This window comes from Vigna angularis, chromosome 11, assembly GCF_016808095.1.
Source record: "Vigna angularis cultivar LongXiaoDou No.4 chromosome 11, ASM1680809v1, whole genome shotgun sequence".
Lineage (NCBI taxonomy): Eukaryota > Viridiplantae > Streptophyta > Magnoliopsida > Fabales > Fabaceae > Vigna > Vigna angularis.
The window spans coordinates 1697216-1718241 of NC_068980.1; the positions used below are offsets into that span (position 1 = coordinate 1697216).

Below are 21026 nucleotides of genomic sequence, written 5' to 3' on the forward strand. Positions count from 1 at the left end.
ATGTAAATATGTAGTATGTAATATGTCACTCTACACACTTACCATTCCTCCCATGTCACGTGTCATATCAGTCACATTCACCAATCATTTCAACCGGGCAATCGTATGTTGTTTTTTATTCATTTTGGAATCACCCTCTGTATTTATACGCCAGAGTACGGATACCAATACACGACGCTGCCACCATCTTATCCGTCCCACTGCTGTAGCCGTATAAATAAAATAAAATTTCAAAGTTTTAAAAAAAAGTAATAATAATCCATCTTAAATAATTAATTTTATAAATAAAAATATAAATATTAAAATGAAGACGCATGCAAAAAGGTCATGATGGTGTCCTGTGTGACCCACTCCACTTCTACGCAAACCTCTTCTTCCCATGCTTTTGTGTATTTTAAGGCTCTCATCACAATCTCATATTTCCCATTCTACCCTTTCCAAAAACCCTTGTGTTTCCGGTTTTTTACACATCTGCCATTATCACCACTCATTACACACCATCCTTTCATATTTCTCTTTTTGCCCCCACAAAATAAAAAAAACTTTTTTTTAAAGGCAAAGACATATTAATTATAAATCTTAAAATTATTAAGATGAAAATTAAAATAAAAGTTCCAAATAATTATGACTTTATCTTTTTTCCAATCAGTTTCAGTGAGTTAAAGTATAAACAATTATGGCTTTGATATTTACACCATTAATAGTTCTTCGCATTACTTGAAGAGGCAAAAAGAAGCATTTTACGATTAGGCTTGTGGGGCCTTCAATAAGTTGTAGTTACGAAATTAAAGTGTAAGATCTACGGCTTCTGTTGATATCTATTATCAAACCAATCACATGAAAAGCAAATCAAAGATAGAATCTTCTTTTCATATGTAAAAACTATTATACAGAAATGGATTTAAATATAAAATTGTTTGAAAGATTAAAATGGAAATCAATGAATGAGAGGGGTGGGGGTAATTATGAGATTGTGCAGACAATGATATGTGAGCGGCGGGACCTGCGTTCCAAAGCGGAAGTGTCAGAAGAGCCGCGGGAAAAAGGAGAGTTTGGTAAATTTCTATGCAGTTCTGTGCAATTTTTAAAATAGTAATTAATTAATTTATATGGAAATAAGAAAAAAGGAGGATGCTCCATTTTGAACCGAAAGTGAAAGAACCAATGAAAAGAATCACAGCGGAGCAAATCTGTGAAACACATGAATTGAGGAAGCAACAACATCTCCAAAAAGCAAAAGCCTGCTATTTCACCTAGCCATCCTAGGGTTTCAGTTCTTTAATCCCTCAACAAAAAAAACAAAAAAAGTAGTAATCAGTTGGCACATCACAGTTCACAGGGCAATTTCACAGTGCTTCAGAATCTCATAAAGAAAGAAAGGGAAGTCAAGAAATCATTCTTTCTGTGATCTATTTTTTCTCTCTTTGTCCCTCTCAATGGCGTTTGTTTGGTAGCTTCCTGAATAAGGTGCAAAGATCAGCTGGAATTCAACTAGATTTGATTATATCAGCAGAAAGTGTGTGTGTGGGGCTTCCAAGGATGAAGATCGGTGAAGCGGAGTCGTTTGGGTTTGTTCTGAGGTTGCGGGAGATAACTCAACAAGTTTTGGTGGATGCTCTGTTTTGAGAATCGAATCGGTTGCTAAATAAGTTCCTTCCTGTTTTTATTTTTATATCGAAGAACTGTGTTGATAGGGTGTTGGTGGGAATCAGATCGTTGCTGTTCTTAGCATGAGGTTTGTGTTCGAGGGTCTGATCTCCAAGGATTTAATGTTTTATGGGTTTGTGTTAGTGACGGAGCAAAAGTAGCTAGCTCTGTGTAGAGCAACAGAAGTTGTTGTTGAGGTTTGATTGTGGGTGTGAGTGGTAGAGTTGTGTAGGTATGGCAATGTCCTGCAAGGATGGTAAACCAGGATTGGATAACGGGAAATATGTCCGTTACACACCTGAGCAGGTTGAGGCCCTTGAGAGACTTTATCATGACTGCCCCAAACCCAGTTCCATACGCCGCCAGCAGCTCATTCGCGAGTGCCCTATTCTCTCCAACATTGAGCCTAAGCAAATCAAAGTCTGGTTTCAGAACAGAAGGTGCACTTGCCTGCTTGGTTCTTTTGGGTCCTGGATTCTTTGCTCAATACTATTGTTATTTGGTATTCTCTTCAATGCGTTGTGTTTTGTTGTGAATTCCAGGTGTAGAGAGAAGCAGAGAAAAGAGGCCTCGCGGTTGCAAGCTGTAAATAGGAAGCTCACAGCCATGAACAAGCTTCTCATGGAGGAGAATGATAGGTTGCAGAAGCAGGTGTCTCATTTGGTTTACGAAAATGGCTACTTTCGCCAACACACTCAGAATGTATCACCTTTCTCAACTTCGTTCTTTTTAAATAAGTTTATTCATTTATCTTTGTAGTATTTTAGCAACTTAGTCTTAGGGTAAATTGTTCTGCTTCTGCCCTTTACTTATTTTACGTGCATTAGAATTGAGTTGAAACGGTGTTCTCTCTGCAGACTGCGCTTCCAACCAAAGACACGAGCTGTGAGTCGGCGGTGACTAGTGGTCAACGCAGTTTGACAGCCCAGCATCCCCCAAGGGATGCAAGTCCTGCAGGGTTAGTGGGAATATGATTAATGGGCTTGGGTCCTCTTCTGTCGTTGTTGTCTGTAAAAACTTGGCTGTGTGGACTCATGGAATGACTTGTCATTTTTCCCAGGCTTATGTCCATTGCAGAAGAGACTTTAGCAGAGTTTCTTTCGAAGGCTACTGGAACTGCTGTTGAGTGGGTCCAAATGCCTGGAATGAAGGTGATCTAATAACTTCTAATTTTGGATGATTCAAATAGTTGTTTTATTTTTTCAATTCCTTCATTGAGGCATTGGCATAATGGTTAAATGATGGCGAAACCAACACATTTGAGTGACGTCCCATTCTGACCGGTGCATTTCTTTTCTGATAAGGGTTTGTTTTTTGAAGAACGCCTGCTTGAACAACATATCTAAAATATTGTTTTCATTAATTTCTTTTTATATTTGCAGCCTGGTCCGGATTCCATTGGAATCGTTGCTATTTCTCATGGTTGCACTGGTGTGGCAGCAAGAGCCTGCGGCCTTGTCGGTTTAGAACCCACAAGGGTCAGTGCTCTGAAATTGTTGACTTCTCGTTAATTTATTGCTTCTATTCATAGATGGCATGATCAACTATATGTTTCCAGGTTGCAGAAATCCTCAAAGATCGGCCTTCATGGTTTCGTGATTGCCGAGCTGTGGATGTTCTGAATGTGCTGCCCACAGCAAATGGTGGAACCATAGAGCTGCTTTATATGCAGGTAAAGCACATGTATTTGAATGAATGGTGACGATGTAACAAACAGACTAAATCTTTTTTTCGTGTTTGATGATCAGCTATATGCACCAACCACGTTGGCACCTGCCCGTGACTTCTGGTTGTTGCGCTACACTTCTGTTTTAGAAGATGGGAGCCTAGTAGTAAGTGACACTTTTGAACTCTTGAGGTTCACGTTTGATTAAATATTGTAGCTAATAATAGAAACCTCATGTGTGCAATGCGTAGTCCTACATTTTTATTAAACAGTCCTCTTGTTCCCCTGTAACATCTACACCATTCTTATGATGCTTCCCTGCTTCAGGTATGTGAGAGGTCCCTTAAAAATACACAAAATGGTCCAACCATGCCTCCCGTGCAGCATTTTGTTAGAGCAGAGATGCTTCCTAGTGGGTACCTTATAAGACCCTGTGAGGGAGGTGGTTCTATCATTCACATTGTTGATCACATGGATTTGGAGGTATATGAATTCCAATCAACGACATTAATAATTTTTATTTGACAAAAGTAACTTTTTCATGATTGTGTGTAGCCGTGGAGCGTTCCTGAAGTACTGCGACCACTGTATGAATCATCAACAGTGTTGGCTCAGAAGACAACTATGGTGGTATGATTTGTATTTCATTGCTAATGAGGATACAATCGTACAACAGTTCAATAATTTATCATTTTCTGTCTCATTTCAATTATATTTATAATTGTATAAAATTGGACAATAATTATTATTTTAAGAGTACATGAATTTAGATCAAGGATGTAGTGGTCAACTAAAGGTTATGGCTTATTTACAATTCTCTCTTTTTCTTCCAGGCACTACGTCAACTAAGGCAGATTTCACATGAAGTTTCTCAGTCTAATGTGACCGGGTGGGGGAGACGACCTGCAGCTCTTCGAGCACTTGGCCAGAGACTCAGCCGGTTAACATTTAACTGGGCTTGATTTTTGTTGAATTTCATTGCATATATAAATTTATGTTCTCACATCCATTTCCTGACAGTGGCTTCAATGAGGCAATCAATGGGTTCACTGATGAGGGATGGTCAATGATCGGCAATGATGGTGTTGATGATGTTACAGTTCTAGTGAATTCATCACCTGACAAGTTAATGGGTTTGAATCTTTCCTTTGCCAATGGATTTCCATCTATCAGCAATGCAGTCTTGTGTGCCAAAGCTTCAATGCTATTACAGGTGCGGGGCCTGTCAAATTTCATTGAATTTTCCTAAATTAGAAAATAACATGAATAGTGAACCAATTTGTCCTTTATTGCTATAGAAATTTTAGAAGAGGATATAGATAAGGCTTTGATTATATACTGAACATAGTTTTTTATTGAGTTGGCTGCGTATTGTTATTTGTATGGCCTGTTAACCCATGTTTAATTGAAGAAGAATCATGGAATACAAATGATTGTAATAATGATTACCTATTCCCCCGGTAATGAAACATTTCCCATCCACCGGGGTTATGAGACACATAAGAAGTTGTTTGATTGTGGCTGACCTTTCTAATCTGCAACTGCTCGACATGCCTTTTTTGTATTGTAATTGGCTAATTAGTTTATTAATGATTATTTCTTGTTTACTGCACTTATTCATAATAAAAAAAATCGTGTAGACATTTCTTCTGACATTCTATAACCAAGTTTCATGTTTGTCCAGAATGTGCCTCCAGCCATATTACTCAGGTTCCTTCGGGAGCATAGATCAGAATGGGCAGACAACAACATGGATGCTTATTCGGCTGCTGCCGTTAAAGTCGGTCCTTGTGGTTTACCAGGAACTCGTGTTGGAAATTATGGGGGTCAAGTTATTCTTCCTCTAGCCCACACCATTGAGCATGAGGAGGTAATAAATTGGTAACAAATATTGAGTACACATATTACGAATTTAGAAATTGTGCAAGTTTTAACTTCTCTTGCCCATCTATTCTAGTTTCTTGAAGTTATTAAGTTGGAAGGAATTGCTCATTCTCCTGAAGATGCAATAATGCCCAGAGAAGTATTTCTTTTGCAAGTAAGTTTTCCCCTTATATTGATTGCTCTATGCTTCTCTGGTCAGGGATGGTACGTCTTGCTTGATGTGGTGCTAACATACGGAAAACAATTATACGAACTTTTAAGCTCCCTGACTTTGATGTACTACTACTTTTATCACTTGATTTTACTTTCTTCACTTCTCGAATTTTTCTGTTCATACAATTTTGAATTATTTATGGATATAATCAATGTATAATACTCTTGCCTAAGTATAGCTTGCCGTTGGTGTGCTGTGCTACCAATTTATCTATTGCAATGTTTGAGAGTTGGATGCATGTTAGAGATCAAAAGTCAAACTTGTGTGTTGACTTGTTGCTTTTATTACTGACATTTCTGTAAGTGACACGCAATATAAAACTCAGTATATTGTTATTCACATTTTTTATAATTTAAAGCAAATGAATATATGAATGGTGCTCTCTACCCATTCCTACCAATTTATGACGAGGAAAATGTTTTATTATCCCCTAGTGTTTTGAAATTTTTTAGTAGAGCAAGTAACTTGCTTTAGCTCAGTATTATTTGAACTCTTGAGGCTTCCGAATGGTAGTCTTTTTATCATGCCAATCACCATTATTTTGGTTTCTAGCTTATACGTGTTTGTGTTTACTTTCTTATAGTTCATTTGTTTTGTTTTGATAGCTGTGCAGCGGAATGGATGAAAATGCTGTTGGAACCTGTGCAGAGCTTATATTTGCTCCAATTGATGCATCCTTTGCTGATGATGCCCCCCTTCTGCCTTCTGGATTTCGCATCATCCCTCTTGATTCTGCAAAGGTTAGCCTTAGTTATTCTCAAAGCAGTATATATTTTTTGCAGTTTGGTACTTACCTTTTTACAGCGTTCATTTTGTTATTGCAATTATAATTTTTTCAGGAAGCATCCAATCCAAATCGCACACTTGACCTGGCATCTGCTCTAGACATTGGCCCAACTGGAAACAGAGCATCAAATGATTATTCTGGAAATTCTGGATCTATGAGATCTGTGATGACAATAGCGTTTGAATTTGCCTTTGAAAGTCATATGCAAGATCATGTAGCATCCATGGCACGCCAGTCTGTTCGAAGCATTATATCATCTGTCCAAAGGGTAGCATTAGCACTCTCTCCTTCTCATTTAAGTTCACAAGCTGGGCTAAGAACACCACTGGGTACCCCTGAAGCGCAAACACTAGCTCGCTGGATCTGCAATAGTTATAGGTGTGTACACTGTATTTAGCCATAGTACTGGTTTACATATCCTGCACGATTTTCTTTTGACATGTGAAACCAATGTTCTTCAACATTGTCTTGGGGATGATAGATCACTTTGGTCTTACCTCATTTGGTATAGCTACATTTAGTTACATTTCTTTTTTGTGATAAGCTCCTCAATTTTAACTGCAACTTTTCCAATTGGAAAAGGAATATTCTACACTAGTTGGCATAGGCTGACAAACTGTTGTAGTTACAACTGTTGACTGCTATTCCAATCCCTCTTGTTAATGCTTGTATCAGCTCAACAAAAATATTAATCGAAATGTTTCTACATTTGTAAACTGTATTGTCAGTTGCATATGAACGTATATTGATTTTTTTTGCTCCGACTGATGTTTCAGGGAGAGCATTGTATTTCAGACTCACCTGTTTGACTATTTTGACCATTTATTTTGTAGATGCTACTTGGGGGTCGAGCTACTTAAATCCAATAACGAAGGGAACGAATCTTTGCTCAAGTCCTTGTGGCATCACTCAGATGCAATATTATGCTGCACTCTAAAGGTATGCCTCCAATTTATTTCAATTTCAAAGTAGATGCATCTACTGTGTGTCCATGTATCATGTATTTTCTTTGTCTACATGGTTTAACTCAGTTGTACTTGGATTCTTTATGCCTGATATATCTGACACGAGGGGGTCAAAGTATGTTCAATTATTCGAGCTGTAGTGCTTTACCCATATTTTATGTTTTTTTTCCCTATAGTAGTAGACCATTTTGTACATAGTACCAACTTCTAGGAATTATACCTGTAAGATTTGCGAATCAACTATCGACAGGGATTCTACCTGTTTGACTTGCAAGTAACTATCATTACTTCTAGTTATTTTTGAAGTTGTAGTGAATTATGCATATTTTTGTTCCTTTTCCTCATGTGTTAATTTGTTTTGTGCGTAGTAACACTATAAGGGGGCTATACTTGTCAAATTTGCCAATCCACAATTTATTCCCTGATTAATAAATAAACCCTTCTACTAGTTTTGAAAAGCACTTTCGTTAAACTTGTTGCAGGCATTGCCTGTCTTCACTTTCGCCAACCAGGCAGGGCTTGACATGCTGGAGACCACCTTAGTTGCTTTGCAAGATATAACATTGGAGAAGATATTCGATGATCATGGCCGAAAGATTCTGTGCTCAGAGTTTCCCCAAATTATTCAACAGGTCTCGACCTAAACGTGCATTAGTTCCACTTAGACCGGGCTTTTATTGATTCGCGTTTTGCTTTAAGACGCGTGACAGGCATTATTTTTCTGTATAACTATGCTGCCGTCTCTTGTTAAGCCAATGTTGTAGCCTTTTGAGTGGGCTCTTCCCTTACTTTCCTCCCTCCTCCTTAATTGGGAAGCGGAAAGTAGAAGTAGTTGCATTTCCAAGCTTTATTGTGGTTTCTAATGAATTCCTTTCATTCTATTTTGGCAGGGTTTTGCATGCCTTCAAGGTGGTATTTGTCTCTCAAGCATGGGGCGACCCATCTCATATGAAAGAGTAGTAGCTTGGAAGGTATTGAATGAAGAAGAGAATGCTCATTGTATTTGCTTTATGTTTATGAACTGGTCTTTCGTTTGACCTATGATATGATAATTAGAGAATAGAAATCAAAGTGTTACATATGCAACACTCTTCTAAGACATGTTTTGTTTGCTATTTTGCTGTATTTGCTGCGAACTTGGATTGAATGTAAAGACTACGACTAATGTGTTAGCACATGTTTGCTTATTTACTTATCCAGCTCCGTTTTATGTTAGTCATTCTTGTAAATTACGCTCTGCATGTGAGAAGAACTGAGTTTTGGGCCATACACGCAATTTACAATTATTAAACGAACTTTATTATCACCAATTGCTAGTGATTTCTATAAAGATATATTAAGCCTTTTTGCAAGAAGAAATATTGTTTCGATCAAAATGAATATGCCTTGCATTTGATTGTTTAGACGCAGCTAATCGATATGGAAGGTGGTATCTAATAAGCAACAGGAAAACTAGGCGTGTGTGTGTGTATATATATATATATATAATTAAATGTATTTGCGTGTGTATATATTCACAAATATATAGATATATTGATAATGTTACAATAAAAAAGAAAGTGATTTTAAAAGTGAAAAAATATGATATTTATGTTGTTAGCATTACAGATTTTTATTTATTTTTATAAATAAATATTAAATGATTTTATATTAATATCTTTCATTCTTTATGATAAAGCGTGGTTTAACTTGATTCTTTATATATAATTGCAAAAACTGAACACAGATAAATAGATGACTGATATCCTTTTATGGATAAGTAAATTTAAAATTTAAAATATTTGGATACGTTTTTCAGTTTTTAAAGGAAGAAAAGAAAATAATAAACGTTTCAATTAATTAAAACTAGTTTATATGTAAACTTTTGAAATATTAATACAAGATTAATTTAATAAACGAACTTACATCTTTATGTTCCGGACCTTACAATGCAGCACAGATCTAGTAAAGAAATCAGAGCATTTTCGTAAAAAATATACTTTTGAATTCATAACCAATATTTTGATGAGGACGGACGACTACATTTATGTGCTGTTGCATTGATTTGCATTTGCCTAAGTATCCGTCATATGTCATATTATGTTTCAGGTGCATAGAGAGCCAGACACTATATCAGACACTGACTGCAACTTTTTCTTTGATATCTAATCGAAACCTATGGCTTTCCTTCCTCCTTTCCAGCCCCTCGTGAAACAACAAAAAGTTAACGTTTGTGGAATGAGTTTTGTGTGACATATATAGCTAGATGTAATTGTTCAACACAAAAGCAAAAGTTTAGGCAAATATGTGTGGTTTTACCATGCCACCATGTGAATGCCCCACAAGCTGTATTGCTCCTCATCTCTGCTTCCATTGGATGACAACATCCAACCCTTTTGCTAAAAGCAATACCTTTTTATCAATGCCAACCAACTTTCTCACTGTATGCTTATATTATACAGATATTCAAAACATATTCTAAGGAAAAAGCTGACTTTTCCTCCTTTCGTTTTTTCAGTTACCTTTGAAAATATTTTAGAGACGGAAATGGCGCACGTGAACCTTGTAGAATTTCATCACCATATTCTAGCTCACAACCACCAAGAGTGGAAACTCACTTGGAAGTAAAATATATATATATTATCAGACTTGGAAAAGCTACAATTGGCATTAAATGATCTAGATCTTTCTTGAAAAATCTAGCAAGTTCACGGACACTGAAACTGACATTTGCGTTTCTAAGATCCACACATGTTTACAATGTCAGATTCTCGGGAACCACAAGAACACTTATAAATAGAATCCTTCGAGCTACACAGCTGAGGTACATGCATATGAATATCAATCCTTGAACCACGTTTAGCACAGTCGAGTTCAAACAGATATCCTTCAGTAGCAGTTAGCAATATGGCACCGAACGGAGAGTGTTTGCCTAGTTCATTCTCTAGAAACAGCAACATGTGCAAGCCTCCAAGGCTTCCATCTGATCACATTCAAAGAACGATCTCAGACATCTCGTTTGAGCTAACGAAGGAAGGGATTGATCTGTCACTGGCACCTATAACTGAGGTTATGGATGCCAAGTGTGAGTGCTGTGGAATGTGCGAGGAGTTCACTCCAGAGTACATAGAGCGTGTGCGTGAGAAGTTTTTGGGGAAGTGGGTGTGTGGTTTGTGTGGTGAGGCAGTGAAGGAAGAGCTTGAGAAAAATGGTGGGAAGAAGGAAGAGGCATTGAGTTCACACATGAATGCATGTGTGAGGTTCAACAAATATGGAAGGGCTTTTCCAGTTCTGTTCCAAGCTGAGGCCATGAAAGAGATGCTGAAAAAGAACAAAATGGAAGGCAGAAGAAGGGCTAAGTCCTTCAACCCAAGGGAGACAGGAGGACAAAACAAAGGAGGGATTGCTAGAAGTTCAAGCTGCATTCCAGCAATCACAAGAGAGATCAATGGTCTCACAATGGCCAATTAGTTCCTAATAACCCCTTATTAGTACTATTCTAAACATTCAGTGTTCATTACTATATTCCTATCTGTCTGAAGGGAACATGGTTTTGTATCTGTCATTGTTTTTTCTACTGACTAGTGACTGTTCCAAGTTCTGGGGGAAGAACATGGCCCTATGTTTTGATGCAGAAGATTGAAGGCCAAGTTGTCTTGTTTTGTGTCCAAGGTTTTTTGGGTAACCTCTCACAGCATTCTGGTTTTTGGAAGCAGGTTCTTCTCACTTGACTTCTTGTCTGTGTTTTTTTTTCAGCTGTGAGGTTGTGCCTGGTTTTTGGTCATTGGCTTTTCTTGTTTGAATCATTCAGTCTAATGTATTCCACTGTTTTCAGGATCGTTTATGAATAAAATTTACTTGATGAATTAATTGAATTAAATATAAAATTTACTTGTTTCATAATCATGATTTCATTTATCATTGAATCCCCCTCAAATCATTCATAATGTGTAATTTCATATTCAATATATATACCGCTATTAAATTATTATACACATTTTAACTGTGTTTGCAAAATTAACGTATAGTTTTGTCTCTTATTTTAAAAAAGTAATGGTAAGATAAAATACATTTTAATTTATTTGATACCCGTAACAAAGATAAAATAATTATAAAAAAATAATTTTTTATAATTTTTCAAAAAGAGAAAAAATAAAAAATAAAAAAGATAATATTAAATGAATATAAAAAATTTATGTGAATGAAAGTATAATATCTTCGTTAAAAAACTTGATGGCGGGAGAAAATGGTGAAAAAGTGAAAAGTCAATAATTTTTTTCGTAGCTTAAAAACAATCGAAATATCAAATGAATAAAGACATACATAATATAATAAAATTAAATTTGTATTTATGGTATCGTATCATTATAAACCGTTGTACACGATAATAAATAACTTTAATAACTTTTATAATAATTATTTTCCTCTTCGAAGGAGTTGAAAATAATAAGAAAACTTTTCGTAATTCATGCACCCGGTAACCAATTGAGTTGCATTTGATTAAAATTAAATATTATTCTTGAAAGGGTAAATAGATAAAATAAATATGCGTATATTTCAGTTTTAGTATAATAAAAAAATTACAACCTTAATAATTTTTTTTAATTATGTTAATGTTTTAACTCCTCTAATAAGTGAAATAATTGAATAAGGTTTGATATTTAATAGCGGTCGTATTCATCTATTAGAAAAATTAACTTAAATAACATGCGATGAACTTTAAAAAAATCTTTAAGGGTTTTAAATTAATAAGTAAGACAACAAAGGGGGAAAGACTTCCTTCAATACGTATGTTAACATTAATTTTTCTTTTAATAAACACAAGATAATTATTACACCAAATTTATATTTAATTACACTGATAGTTAATAAAGTTTAAATAAAATTAACGGAATTATTTTTCTTTATCAAATATAATATTTTTTATTGTATTAAAAATAAAATATATTAAAATGAATAAATTATTGTTTTATAAATGGTCTCAAAATAACATAGTAACTCATTTTAAATAAGGTTTTCAGTTCTGGATCCTTTTAATTATGTAACACCTAGCAAAGACTTAGTTACTGATTGTGCATAAAAAAAATAAGAAAACTAAATTGAATAATTAAAACAAAAATTAGAATAAAAAGAGGATTTTAACCTTTTATTTACAAATATAAATTTTTCATTAGTACAGAAATTTAAAACATCTAACTGTCCTTAAATAATTATATTATAATTTCCTCAAATATTTCATAACTTCATTTGTTAACTTGGCTTTGGGCAAGTTTAATCTCTATAGTTAACCTTAATTTAAGAGAGAGAAAATACGAAAATGACGAAGACAAATCAAACTTCTATGACTCAGTTATTAAAGTAAACTAATCTGACTTTAGGAGGTGAATTTTTTTGTCTGTGTATAATGGTCCGTTTTAAAGTCATTTTCAATCATTTCATTTACATAATTAAAAGCCAATGATTGATTTTAATACCAATTAACTTTAGGTGGGTGTTCCCTTCTTCAATCCTAATTTTTTCTTGTAGTTTCTTTTTTCAAAAACTCATACTTCTATCTTAAGCAAAAAAAGTCAGCTTTAATGTTTTTCTTATTTTTTTTAAATAGTTGTATTATCATTATTTATTTAAATATTTTATAATTTTTTAGGAGGTAGTTTTGAAGAAAGAATGTTAGACTTCACCACAAAAAAAAGGAAAAAGTTGAACAGGTAATAAGGATGACAATCAGACATGAAGGTTAAGAGTTTAACTAGTTTTTAAAACACAATTCATTTTCATACCTATGTGTAAAAGGTACGAAAATTTTGTTTCGATCATCTAATATATCAAAAAGCCGTGCATAAAACTGATGGATCCGAACAAAACCAAAACATCAATCCTAAAAATTAATTAATTCAAAACTAAAGAAGATTATTCACGTTTTGGTCGTAATTAGACTGATTTTAACTAAAAATCAACTATAAAATCTATAAATAAAAATTTAAGATAAAAGATTAATATTAATTACAACATTTATTGCTATTTATCTAAGTTGATTTAATTTTTGTGTCAAATATCTTAGATACCATTTGAAAAGTTTAAAGACTTCTCACCAAATATAATTTGGATCTTGAAAGACACATCAAGATAAGATGTTAACCTCACATCCAAAACATATAATATTAGGAGAGATTCAATGTTATTTTCTCAAAAGTTAAATGCTAAAAACGAAATTATAATTTATAGTATACAACTTAAATAATTATAAAAATGATGAACGTGTATTTTAAAATAAATTACAAAATTAATATAAATTTTTGTATTCATCTATAAGGAATATTGAGATGTGTACAAGTTTCTATACTTAATTAAAAGGTTAAACATTATTTATGCTGAATCTAAAGATTTAATGAGATTGAAATAGTAAGCGTGATTTATTTGGCATCCTAATTGGCATAACTAATTCCAGCATAGATAGATTAGTGAAAATAAAGTTATGTGGGAAGAAAGATATTTATGGTCGAAAAAAGAAGATGGAAGCACAATCCGAAACGTGAAGAGGTTATGTAGGATGGAGACTGTACAATGTGGGACTTTTCTATACCTAAAAAGCTCCACTTCATAGTACTCCTTTCGTCCTCTTCCCTCCAATAATCATACCCTCCAAATATAATAAAATAACCACATAACATAAAGTAACACAAAACATGCATGCACCCATTGGTCATTCTAATTCTAAACTGCTTTCAATAATCAACACACGTTTTCCTTCTTCCCTCTATTTCTCCACCACTATATAAAGACATCCTCCTACCCTCTTCTCTCAAACAATTTCTTCTCTTCTCTAACTCTCTCTCGCAAATTATTTCAAACAACACAAACGAATTTCTACCTTACATATACAAATGAAACCTATAGAAATGGAAACCAAAGCACCGATAGTAGCCAAGAAAGTCTGGGACATGGTACGTGTGATGTTCTTCATGATGAGAAAAGGTATATCCAAGGGCAAACTCATGATGGACCTCAACGTCATGCTAAAGCGCCGCAGCAAGCTCGCCGGAAAAGCCATTGCAAACCTCATGTCCCACCACCACCACGCCGCCTCCCACGACTCCCACCTTCAATTCTCTGCCCCGAGGGAGTACGAGTTCAGCTGCAGCAACACTCCCAGCGCCTTCTCCTTCCCGGCAATAGGGAAGCGCCACCGCCACTTCTTCGCCTGTGTCCACGCGCCCCCCACACAGGACGACGACTCCGTCACTATGAACGCGGTGAAGACGGTGTTGGAGATGCTGAACAACGACGTCAAGGTCGAGACGACGTCGTCCCCTGCTCTGCCAGGGTTCGGGCGGAGCCCCATGGTGAGGCAACTGAGGGTGACGGACTCGCCGTTCCCTCTGCGAGATTCCGACCAAGACAACGACCACCAGGTCGATAAGGCGGCGGAAGAGTTCATCAAGAGGTTTTACAAGGAGCTCAAGAAGCAGGATTGATTAATTACTTCACCTTGACTACCTTGTGTTTATTTTCCTTCTGTTCATTATAAATGTTCCATTGTTGTTCATTATCAATTTTTGGATATTTTTCATCACATATATACCCCACCACTCATAATATCGATGCATACATGTCTTTAATTTCATTACTGCTTCCATACAATAAAACAGAAAATTGCAGACTGTATTATTTGTTTCTGGCAAACTAAATCATTTTATTTATTTTTTCTCTCTTAACTAAATCATTGTTAATTTCGTTAAAATTATTATTAGTTTTTTTTTTCTCTCTTTGAATTGTTACTCTCAACTAGCTATCACTTTTCCTTTTCCTTTTGTTTGTCCATGGAGTTGATAGTCGTGCAAGCTCAACTAAACTTCCTTTATGAAAAGCAGAATTAATGATTGAAGGTGAGCAGATAAGAGTGATGATATTTCATAAGACAATTTGGCGAAAAATACGAACAGAAAAAAAAAAACATAACCGAGGATGTTGGAAAAAATTGAACAAGATCGAACCTTAGAAAAACACTCTTTTGAAGATTAGAGGATAATTGAACTTATAAAATATACGAATTCTTCAATTAAATATTCTGATTTCTGACAAACTTGGAAACAATTATTAGAATCTATCTTTGGTATCCTTCCTTCGTACCCCTTTTTGTACCCAAATAAGTATATATTGAATCTTTAGATTAGATTTAATACCAGCACTACCTTGCAGAAATAAAGCCTTGTCTCCTCTTATACTTGTCCTGGTTAACTCTTATACACGAAGCATAATCATATTTTTTATTTTATGTAATACAAAGATCAATCGAATGGACTAAATTATACGAATATTTGAATAATTTTGAAATATGATCTGTGTGTGATATGATATATATGTATAAACTGGAGAGTACTTGACATAGACAATATTTGGTAAGAAATTATTGCATTGTAAGTTTGTACGAAAACGTTGAAAGATTTTGACCTATGGCATTTGGTTGGTGTGATTGGTGAAGGTGGTTTGGTTTGAAGTGAAATTGGCTTTTACTGCAACAGAGACACTCCCACTTCCTTGTCCTACTGTCTCCATAAATGATTCCACTGACACGTCCAAGTTAAACTATTAACTATACCTTCCTCTCAACTTTTGCTTTTCTTCTTTAACTTCACCTTTTTTCACTCGCATTAACCACTTACGCAAACTTTCTAAAATACCACTTTTTTTTTTTTTGGGTTGCTTAAGCTGGTTATTGGCTATGAAAAAAGTGTCCACGCCTCCACAGGAAGATGACCCACACATAAAGAATAGGGCGACTGAATTGACATTGTTTAATAAATAATGCTTTTGATGTTCCCATTACCATGTACTTGCCTTTAAAGAAAATAAGATATGGAAGTTGATATTATAAATATATTTATTTTTATATTATTTTTATAATAATTTGCTGCAATAACAAAGTGAGGTGGCTGATTTAATTTGTTGTTTCTTGCGGGCAAAGAAGAAACGGTGGAAAGAACTGACCCAGTCGTTTTAACTTTTGCAATCACAATGAAAGGTGGCAGCGTAAAGCCAAAAGTTTAGGTGAAGTGTGTGCTGAAACTATGAAATTAAAGATGTGTGAGAGATTCGTATGGGGACACGTGTAGATTTTATAACTTATTTTTTTTATATAGATATACCTTTCACGTGTAATAATTGTTTCACACTATATATATCACAGTCTTCTGTATATATTACCATTTCAAGCTCATTTCAGAATTTTACATCAGAAATAAGTTAGAATGACAATATACATGTATACATTTTGTTGATGTTTAATTACATGTTATTATTGTGCAAAAATAAATATATGAGTAAGTAATAGTGTGCTTCTATTCCTTTACATGCATCAAAGCAATTAACCGTATATGTTTTTTTTTTACTTTTTAGCTGTCTACCAACAAAATTTTGAGCATAAAATTATATAGTATATGTCTGGTTTTACTTTTGAGCCCTGCTTTTTGGTCCATAATAGCTCCCTTTATTTAGCACCATTGAAAAGCTTGAGTTATGGAGTTCAAGTTTCAACGGTTGACCCTGACTAAATTCCACATAATACCTTGTTTTCTACGACCTTTGGTTAAAGCTAATGCATAGGTTCTCCTCAACTCAAATTTTGCTTCTATATACTTTTTACGACAATGAAAACATAAATTTAACAGACATTTTAATCCAGTATATGTGTTATTTTTTTATTAAGTTTATATAAATATAATAATAAATCGATAAAAAAAATTGACACGTATATTATATTAAAATATTGTTAAAAATTAAGTGTCAAGATATTCTTTTTCATATATATTTCAAAGAGTTGAGGTTCATAGAAAACCTCTTGTTCATAAAACTATAAGAGCATTCTTAATTTATTCAGAAGAATTAGAAACATGAAACAATCAGAATAATAATTAGTCCTTAAAATGAGTTTATGTGGCGTAATTTTATCCACGTATATCGCAATTATGTTATATGTTTGAATGGCGATTTTATTTTTTTATTTTTTATTCAATGCATGTTACCTTCTTGTATAAGATATTTATGTAACAATCTGAATCTAGCAACGGATTACAATTCAATCATTGAACTTAAGTGTATTATTATTGTACTCTATTTCCCCTTTTAACACGTTCAAACGTAAAATAAATACATTCATACCTTTTTGTAATGGAATGTTTGTTTTTACATTGTTTTGTCTTCTATGGTTGGAAGTGGTTGGTAAGTCGAAATCATTATAATGCATGAGGACATGGATCATGGAGCAATCGGGGCATTCATGATTTAGCCTTCATAATTTTTTTAATTAAATAATCAAGATGATGATGTTGAAGTCTATGATTTGATATCATAACCCTGTCATCTTGTACACCCAACTTTGAGATGAATCTTTGTTCCAAAAATTATAATCATATAAATATTTTTGTCTATATATTAATCAGTTACTTTCAAAATGGGAAATTTAAAATATATAATATAGTATGTTTTTTTTATTTAATTTTTTGTTGGAAGAATGTTGCAGATTACATGAGTATAGGTTTTTCTTATAACTTAATTCTTAGTTAGAGATGGAACGAAGTTTGTATATAACCTCCTACACCTACCCCGATCCAAAGAAGAAAAGAAATGGTCAAATTCGTGATCAAATAATAAAGTTAGAATAATTACATAGTAAAAGAAAGACAGACTTTAATGGAGAACAAACTAATTAGAATGAACAGTAATTAACAAAAGTCACATGTTTATTACATCAATAATTAAATTAATATTTTTTTACCCATCAATAATTCCGATAGGTGTAAGGTACATGAATTGAAATCATGTGGTTAGAAAAACTAATTCAATAACCTGTAGTTTTGCTAAATATGAATTATTGTTATCTTTAAACTTACATGTAGTTTTTTTTTTTTATTTTGTTTTCCTTATATATGTAAATTAGGTATGCAAATGACTTAAACTAAGATATAAATGTAATTACATTTTATTCACACATTAAAATACTCAAAGCTTAAACTTTTGCATGCTCTCAAAGAAAATTCAACTAACATAATGATAATGCAAACAAAATGATGAATAAATTTAAATGAAAATATACTCTATCATCTCACGTTCAATTCAAATAATGATATTTCTCAAGCACACATTCACAATATTTTTAGAACTATGATTAACTTGTTAGGTTCCTAAGTGAACTTAATTAGTTGAGGTATGACACAAACATCAAGATAATTAATAATATTTGAAATTTTAATTTCTCTTTATAAAGGATTTTCTATTAGATTCCTGACTTAGAAGATACCTACCTGTCAACTAAGCATGTATCTTCCACTCAATTGTTTTTTCTTTTCTTGCCACACTCGGTCTCAAAGAACAGTGTCTCTTTCCCAGTAACATATAGTCTCAAAGGGGTGTCAATTTATTCACTCAATTTTATTTTTTTTACCTTTTTACTTTTTTTATTGAGAGACAATTCTATAGTAACCAAGTGCAATATGTGTTACCATAGAAACCTAACAAAAAATCTTTTTTATTTTATTTATTACATCCCAAAAATTATCTTCCTTAACCATCATAGTGTTAAGTCTTACTGTGTAGTGTGTAAAGTTTCCCAACAAGCAATCACAAATAGCTATTCACATTGTGCTTAAAAGATGTCACTGAACAAACATAGAACTTAGAGTTAAGATAATACATTTCCATTTAAACATGAGATGCAATGTAAGTTGTCTATGCAAATGTAAAAATGATGAGTATATTTTTCCAATTTTATCCATATATAAGGAAAAGAAAATAAAATTGGGGGCAAACTTAAAAAGAATTATAGGTGAATTCAAAGATAATGATAATCCATATTTAGCAAGACTATCTGCTATTGAGTTTGTTTCTCTAAATACATGATTCCAACTAATGTAATCAACCTTTGCACCCATATGAATTATTGAAGAGACAAAAACATAAAAAGGATGACCTTGTTGGAGGACTCCCCAATTAATAAGTTGTATGGTTGTTTGAGAATCACTTTCAATAACTATATTTTGTATCTTGTTGATATAACTATTTCCATTCAAATCTTAATGGCGAATAATTCAGCCTCCGCTGCTGAGCCGACTCTTAAGACACTAGAGAAGTCAAAAACAATTCACCATCAGAATTTCTAACAATACCTCCAGCAACTGCCTTTTTCTCATCATAGGTGTAAGCTCCATCACAGTTAATCTTTATAAATCTCTTTGGAGGCGAAATCCAACATACTAATCTTAAAGCACTTGATTTATTTATCTAGAAAAAAGTTTTTTTTTTTAAAGTTGATTAGTAAACTATAATGTATAATGGTGTAAAAAACGAAATAAACATAAACTTTTAACATCTCACCACAAATAAAAATAAAATAGCAATATTAATAACAAAATAATAATTGTAATATTAATAACAAAATAATAATTGTAATAATAAAAAAAATAGTTTTTATATTATTGAAAAATATAAGAGAAGCATGTTATGAATTAATGTCTTTTCTTCATTAAAAATATGAGACATCATATGGACAACATAATCAAAAGACGATATTCATTAGGTAGAGACAACACCAATGAGACCTAAGCTTAACCACATAAGGAATTGACATCACTCTCTACCAATAACCTTAAGATAATGAGTTAATGAGTATTCACCTTTATATAAAGTTATATTTTCTCATTTTTAACTAATATAAGATTTAGACTTATATTTGAATTTCCAAGTGTTTAATATTTATAACATATTAATCGAAAAGACTAAAAACTAATAGAAAAACTCACTTTCTCATTTTTAAAGTTGTTGGTGTCAATTCACCGATGTAAATTTAGACATTCTTCACCTTTTTGAACAATTTCCATTTATCCAATACTTACATGTTGTTGGTGATGATCTTTGAAAAACTTTAGTTTCTATCTCCATTGCAAAAATGAATAATATTCTTGTAAGAAAATGATTGTACGGATAATGAAACTTTTAGAAGGAAATGATTATTTAGGGTGATGGAATATATTTCCTTTAAATAAGAAAAAATGAAAGATAAAACACAAAAATATAAAAGAATATAATAATTTATTGAAATCTTAACATCTTTAATTAATAAACCAAGCTATTTTTACATCCTACCAATAAATTGATATTATATAGGATAATTCTAATCACAATCAAATCACAATTTATATAATAATATTATTGGATAGTATCTATTTATCAATTTATCTCTATATGATATTAATTATATTATATGTATTATCCTGTAATTATATATATATATATATATATATATATATATATAAATAATTTGTATACTTTTTTATTGTTTAAATATTTTTTATAAAAAAATTATTTTAATTTAAAATACTTTTTGAAAGGATAAAATTGAAAACTAATCATTTTATTATGAGGTATTATTTATGTTTAAAACAATGGTTATAAAGAATAAAACTGAAAAGGAAAATGTGAACACCCAAATATAAATCCTTCTTATATAATAGTATAGATCATATTACTTTTCACCAAAATTTTAATTCGTATATATAAGATAAAATAAATATTTTGTAAATATCTTATTAAAATAAAAAATATTATATTTATTATTTAACACCGTAACATTAAAAGTCAGATAAAAAGGAGCAAATTATTACATTTATGTTTCGAATTAAAAATATTTATTCCTACCACGGCAATTACGAAAAAAAAAAATGTATCATTGATCTCGTCAAACGAAAATTAATTTATAATAAAATATTCTCTCAAAAATATTATATAAACTGGAATGGAGAAATATATACTATTATACAAGAGAGAAATATTTATCTTATTAATTTTTAATATTTATTACTTTTGTAGAAATAGTAATTAATGTCGTTTATT

General features: G+C 32.7%; 3 protein-coding genes across 3 annotated transcripts; all 3 read left to right on the forward strand.

Moving 5' to 3' along the window:
• The first annotated feature begins 1140 nt into the window (after positions 1 to 1140).
• Positions 1141 to 8378, forward strand: LOC108334125 (homeobox-leucine zipper protein ATHB-15). The gene is given in 19 exon segments (XM_017569781.2): positions 1141 to 2087; positions 2190 to 2349; positions 2505 to 2605; positions 2708 to 2798; positions 3030 to 3125; positions 3206 to 3319; positions 3396 to 3479; positions 3641 to 3796; positions 3869 to 3943; positions 4147 to 4253; positions 4334 to 4526; positions 4998 to 5183; positions 5271 to 5351; positions 6017 to 6151; positions 6251 to 6576; positions 7032 to 7137; positions 7646 to 7795; positions 8054 to 8162; positions 8165 to 8378. Coding segments are annotated over 19 exon segments (2538 nt in total). The 5' UTR covers positions 1141 to 1881; the 3' UTR covers positions 8227 to 8378.
• Positions 8379 to 9940: 1562 nt separating this feature from the next.
• Positions 9941 to 11012, forward strand: LOC108333657 (uncharacterized). The gene has a single exon (XM_017569131.2). It carries the CDS (start codon positions 10050 to 10052, stop codon positions 10611 to 10613), a length of 564 nt encoding a protein of 187 aa, XP_017424620.1. The 5' UTR covers positions 9941 to 10049; the 3' UTR covers positions 10614 to 11012.
• A 2918-nt stretch (positions 11013 to 13930) lies between these two features.
• On the forward strand, positions 13931 to 14746 carry LOC108333563 (uncharacterized). The gene has a single exon (XM_017569028.2). The coding sequence runs from the start codon at positions 14027 to 14029 to the stop codon at positions 14615 to 14617; it is 591 nt and encodes a 196-aa protein (XP_017424517.1). The 5' UTR covers positions 13931 to 14026; the 3' UTR covers positions 14618 to 14746.
• The last annotated feature ends 6280 nt before the right edge of the window (positions 14747 to 21026 follow it).